This window comes from Perca fluviatilis, chromosome 16 (genome assembly GCF_010015445.1).
Source record: "Perca fluviatilis chromosome 16, GENO_Pfluv_1.0, whole genome shotgun sequence".
NCBI classification, from domain to species: domain Eukaryota; kingdom Metazoa; phylum Chordata; class Actinopteri; order Perciformes; family Percidae; genus Perca; species Perca fluviatilis.
Window position 1 is genome coordinate 36,051,029 of NC_053127.1, and position 6,000 is coordinate 36,057,028.

The window sequence follows — 6,000 nt, forward strand, 5'->3', positions numbered from 1 at the left end:
TCTGCTTTAAAAGAATCAGGTTATTTACACTTGAGCATAATTCTATGATGATGGAGACCTTATGGAAACCTCAGAACAACAGTGATGAATACTAATTGTGGTCCTTCAGGATTATGGGAAGGGAAATGTTTATTGACATTGCAGATTTTGAGGGGACTGACATTAAGTATGTAGATAGAATGGAGAAAGCAACTCTGACAGAAGAGATTATAAAATATGGTTCTCTTGAAAATAAAATAAAATTAGGAATTGACAATGCTTTGTAATTTAGATACTTTCCTCAGAAACAAATGACGAACAAGAGGGGATAAAAATGTTTCACTACTGGAAACCCAACATTCAAACAATGGCAGAGGAAGAATATGGTGAAGACGCTGTGAGATTAGCATGAGCTGAGAAACACAGAGCATAAGCATCTAAAACACCAACTGGCCTCGGAAATGAAATGATTTCGGACGTGCAGCCATGGCCTTGGAGTGCCTTGGACACCACAGAGGGTCTCAGGGGGAGAAGACCACATCTTGTTTCACACTGTCTGACTGTGGACACTCAGAACCTTGATTACTAGATGTAGAATGATTCTATCCTTCCTGCAGTCTCCACCGGTGAAAGGTATTGTGCCCAGCCAACAGTGCTTTTACATTTCAGTTTGCGATTGTCTTGCTAAACTAGCACCACCTGGCACTAGTTCCATACGCTCCAAACTGTTCCTTTATGTCAGTATTTGTATAGGCTTACAAATTAAATTTGGGAGTCTATAAGCCTTTATGGTATTCATACAGTAGGTGTATACACAAGAGATTTGTTGTTGTTGCCTGGTAAAAGGTGAAACTTTATAGGAAGTACTGTAGCTACAAATGTACACTGTAGCCTGGAGCAGTTTTAAAGGGTAACTACCGATTTTTCAACTTGGACCCTATTTTCTAACGATTAATTTACACAAAACAAAAGTCTCTATTTATTAAAATACTTTAACACTGCACTGTTCCAGTAAAATGAACTTGTAGTACAACCTGAAGCCAGATGTAGACTATCAATCCAACCACAAAATAAAGTCACTTTCAGGAGGAATACAGAAATAAAAACTTCAAGTAAACAGAGCAAGTGCAAAAAGAGTAGCCTGTATTTGCCTTTTTTAATAGTAGTAGCTAAAATAATAAATAAGCTCTTCTCCCTTTAGTCTTAAAGTTAAAAAAGGTGCAATTTTAGCAACATATGAAATCAGATGTATTAAATAAATCCAAAAATAAAACACATTCACATTTCAAGTCACTTTCAGGAGGAATACACAAATAAAAAACTTAAAAATAAAAAAACAGTAAAAACTTTTTCCTCTCTCCTTTCTAAGGGAATTATGAGCCCGAGCCCGATTTAAACCCGACAATTTTTTTAATACGTGGGCCGTTATAACTGACCTTAGAAAAGGACTCGTGAGATATCTGAAACAATCTGGCCTGGTTGCGCAATTATGGAAGCCAGTGCTCCAGATGGGGGAGACACAGCCCAGTTTACCTCCCACTCCAGTCAGAGCAGGACATAGTGGATACGGTGAGCTACGGGAGAAGCTGGAGAGGCATAGCTTTCTGCCCACCCAATTAGGCTAATAAAGTAATAATTAAAAAAACACAAATACTTGATGAAGGGCATGGCCCGAGGATAGTGGCGGGACATATGGGCCCAACCCGGCCCGTGGGTCAAGTTCGGGCTCGGGCAGAGAATCTGAACTCTACTTGGGAGGGAAAGGGAATAAAAGGTGATCAGAACGTACGGTGTTTTGCTGCTGTTATCCTGGATCCTTATCAGGGATGCATTTTACAAAGTCTACAGACTACCACGTTGTTGTTGGCATTAAGAGTCGACGCATTTCCATAATCCATGACGTTGACTATGTCGACGAATTGTCCCAGCCCTAAGCCTAACCGTCTTCAGTGCCAGTATAGTGGTATATTTAAATGATGTGGTGGGCCATCGTGTATAGGGTTAGGTACCAAAACCTGGTTCTACTATGGAACAGGTTACTATGCAACCGGTAGGAATCGGACTGGATTAGAACGCAAATTTTGGATCTTCATTTCGGTTCTATTTAATGTGTCGACTAAAATATTTTCCCTCTGTCTCTCCGAAACGGACGTAAAAATATCACCCTTTCTCTGTAGTCTACCGTTAGCCAGCTACCGTAAATGTAGGCAACTTTTAAAATGCCATATCTTCCCTCTGGGCTCACCAAAACAGACGTATAAGCATATTAACCATTCACTGCACGTGATCGCTAGTAAACATATTACATCTTTGATTTATTCATTGATAAATAATTGAGGAAAGAAGGAAGAGCATTCAGTATGTAGGTAGTGTTGTTACTGACTTCACAATCTAGGGTTTCAGTACTGAAGGGTTCAGGAAAGTCAAACGTTAATAACATTAACGCCATCTGTAGTTACAATATTGTAACCTTGGTTTCAAATCATTCTCTCTAAACAAATATTCAGCTGGTGATGATTAGAGCGCAGTCCTGTGCTTCAGTTGTTATATGCTTATGCCTTTTAGATTAGTTTGTTGTTTTTCAGAATTTATGTCCAAGAAATGTGCGGCAAATGAAATTTTCTTCATCAGATTATAGTTCATTTATAGTCCAAACACTGGCGGAGTCAAGTCCTCACAGAAGGAATTCCTGCCATTTCAAGTATGCATCAGTCGACAGTTAACAAGCCTGCAGCCGTGCACACCAGAGATCTTGTGTCATGGTTAAGGGATTAAACAATAGTCTACATATAAGGGAGGGAAAAATTTAGCGCTTAAATTACTCACTAGCACCGGTTTCCTCCAACAATATCAATATCACGGCATACAGTGTTTCCGTTAGGATTTTTTCCAGCAGCAGGCTTTATTTGCAATCGTTTCTTAAAAGCATAATGTCTTATAATTACGTTCCAGGATATGGTGTCCATATAGTATATAGTAGTGTCTTATAGTATATAGTGTCCACAGATAGTCTTTGAATCAGAATAAAATCTGTTTGAGTTTATTCAGTTTTTGATATCACACACAGCTAATGAACAATTCCAGATAACGTTACATAACACATTTTTCAATGTGCATCTCAGATCCTTTTTTCACTTCATATGACCACTGCTGTCATCACTAACATAATTGTGCCAAAATATGATCAATAATGTTGTGTCAGTGGGCTTATTTTCAAGTTCTCAACCGCTAAGGGAAAATCCAGCAAATACACGACACCTTAGGATAAGTGAAATGGGTGATTTAATGTCAGCGCTCATTTTACACAAAGTTTAGCAAAAACAAATGCTGAGGAAACATTTTTTTCATGTTGGTTGCATGCATTCCCACTAACCTGGAAAACGTTTTTTGAACAGTAAAGTTAATGTAAAGACGTTGCGTCGGGGGAATACAATGTCTCCTGCAGCACAGAGTCAGAGCAACCGCAGGATTCGCTAACGTTAGCTTCTTGTCCCACCTCGGGTCTGATAAACAGTACATTCATCAAATTCAGAGTCCATAACTCCATTTTCCAAGCTACTGTGGCTGTCATATTCCACGGGAACGGCGTGAGCGCTGTTTTCATGGTAAGTTAGCTGTCAAGGCTTTCGTCGCTGTTTGTCTCTCTGAGACCCGCGCTGTTGTTTATTTGGTTGCCATGACGTCACAAGTAATGACGTCCTGTTATTGTTCCAGCTGCTCACTGTTACTGCTATAGTTCTTTATAACTAAACTTCTTTTTTTTAACTAAACTTTTATTCATAATTTGTAACATACACAGTAAAATGGACAGCTATATGTACAGCATCCAGGGGGCAACATTCTATTATATATATTATTACATTATATATTGCTGCTCTGCACTTTATGCTTGGGAATGTTTCTAAATTCTGTAGACAGATGAAAAGTCCTAAACTGAGTCAGCCTCCTTGTTTTTTCTTTTGTCAGTTTGTTTCTATAGTGTCTGTGTTTTTGGAACTTGTGCGTGTCATCCCCCATCTCTCTCCCCCTTTCCTGTCTATCCACTGTCACTCCATAATAAATGGAAAAGCCCCAAAAAATCTATCTTGTTTCTTGTGGACAGTCTTACATTTCTCAGTGCATCTTCTTATCCGCTGCACGGCATCCATGCTTTACGTCTGTCTCAGACCGGTAGAGTGTGAATCATACGGATATTATGTTGCAATTTTGGAAACAGTGTGTTGTTAAATGCTACATATTTGGCATTTGCCTGATAATCCAAACTGCTGTCTTGTATTTTAAGCAGAACAGGCCCTATCCAGCGGCTAATGTACAGTAGCTGAGAATGCTGGTTGGTTTGGGAATGTAGGCTATTTCAGAGTTCCAAAAAGTTTGATGCAATCCAGAACCAATCTGGAAGAGTAACAACAGTCTTCATGAATGTGATTATTTATCCTATTTGAGAAATGAGTCATGAATTAATGTCTGGGTAATCCATTGACTTTAGCATGAAATGGTTAAAGTAATGAAGCTCCCCAAAATGTGCCCTTAAATGGTAACGTGTGACTTCAGGGGCCTCCTGACATTACGTTTCCATATCTGCACACTGAGGTTCTTTTCATTTTCACATAGCCTACACTCAGTGCTCGGTAATCTGACCCAGCTTCCATGGAAGGGTCCAGGGACCTTCAGAGTTCCAAGAAGAGATTCAGAACAGGAAAATGATTCAAACCCATGGCACATTTCATCCTTCAAAGTCACACTGTTCACATCTGCAGCAGACTCATGGGTCAGTCACCTTTGACAACAAAAAGCAGTCTGATAAGACCGGACCTTATCAAGTTGTTGCTCTGAAATCACTAAAGGATCACATTGCACACCCTTACTTCATCTGCTAAGTATTAGAAACGGATCCCACGACACTTTAGTCAACATCACATGTATAGGCTGCACCACTGCCTGTTCTTCACATCAATCCATTATACTGCTCTCAATCAATCAAAAAGAAAAACATCATCCGGTAACTTACAGTCTGGAGCCTGAGGCTGTAGACATCCGACGCGTCGCCGTTTGATGCGTCCAGGGCGCAGCGTGCCGAGCGTAGAGCTCCCCACGGCGGACGGCGGGGAGCCGGAGAGTCCCCGAGGCACAGAGCGCTCAGCACCCGGCATTCCTGCCTCTGTTTGAGCAGCTCCAGCTCACACAGGCCGGCCAGGCTGGCCTCCAGCCGCTCCTTATTCCGACTGCGCTCCGCTTTAATGGGCAGAGAGAACGCTGGGAACATGGCTCCAAAAGAGCCTGGGAGCTTTTGTAAAGACATCCTAGCTTCCCGTTTTCCTCTTTACTGTTTCCCAACAAAGGGAGGCTAAAAAAACACTGAAGTCTTGATTCACTGTTAACCCCAGTGGTTTAAGCTGCTGGACTCACCGCTGTCGGACCCAGACCCGTTCCCCTCCTCTCGCCTGAGCGCCTCTGTACTGCGGTGAAGTTAGTTTGAAGTTGGACAGACCTTCCCTCCGGCCCAGCGGGCTCTTCTCACGCACTTCCCCCCGTGCTGGCAGTAGGAGGACGGTTAGCTCACCTCTCGGTCCTCGGTTTAACTGCTGGGGGCTGGTTTAGGAATGGCCAGTATTAATGTTTACTTCATGCTAGCTCTCCTATATTGGTGAAAATGATGATTCAATGTTCTCTAGGAGGCCAAAGAAAGCCTGGCATCCCCATAGAAATATAAAACATCATTTAAAATATAAAAACAAAATTAATGATTACCACAGTTGTGTGTTTTACTGATTTTGCCATTTCCCTTATCAAAACATCATTATCATTTTCTTCTTTAGCTTGTAGAGCGAAACAGCGCCCCCTATTAGAATATTTGTGCTGCAGTGAGGTCACTTGAATGTTAGAAAGGTTGTAGGACCAAAAAGACAAATACATATATGTATGTTTTGATAATCACACACACAGCAATAAAAGCTAAGCAAATCTCCTGTCTAAAACACTTCTCATATATATTAGTCAAACTGTGAAAAAATAAACATTATA

General features: G+C 40.9%; 1 protein-coding gene across 2 annotated transcripts in view; it reads right to left on the reverse strand.

Moving 5' to 3' along the window:
- Positions 1 to 5,561, reverse strand: part of dact3a (dishevelled-binding antagonist of beta-catenin 3a) — a 44,712-nt gene extending 39,151 nt beyond the window's left edge. For both annotated transcript variants that reach the window (XM_039826474.1, XM_039826473.1), the window contains exon 1: positions 4,988 to 5,561. In XM_039826474.1, the coding sequence (XP_039682408.1) occupies positions 4,988 to 5,278 (291 nt within the window). In that variant the 5' untranslated portion in view covers positions 5,279 to 5,561. The remainder of the gene's footprint in view (positions 1 to 4,987) is intronic.
- Between the last annotated feature and the right edge of the window lie 439 nt (positions 5,562 to 6,000).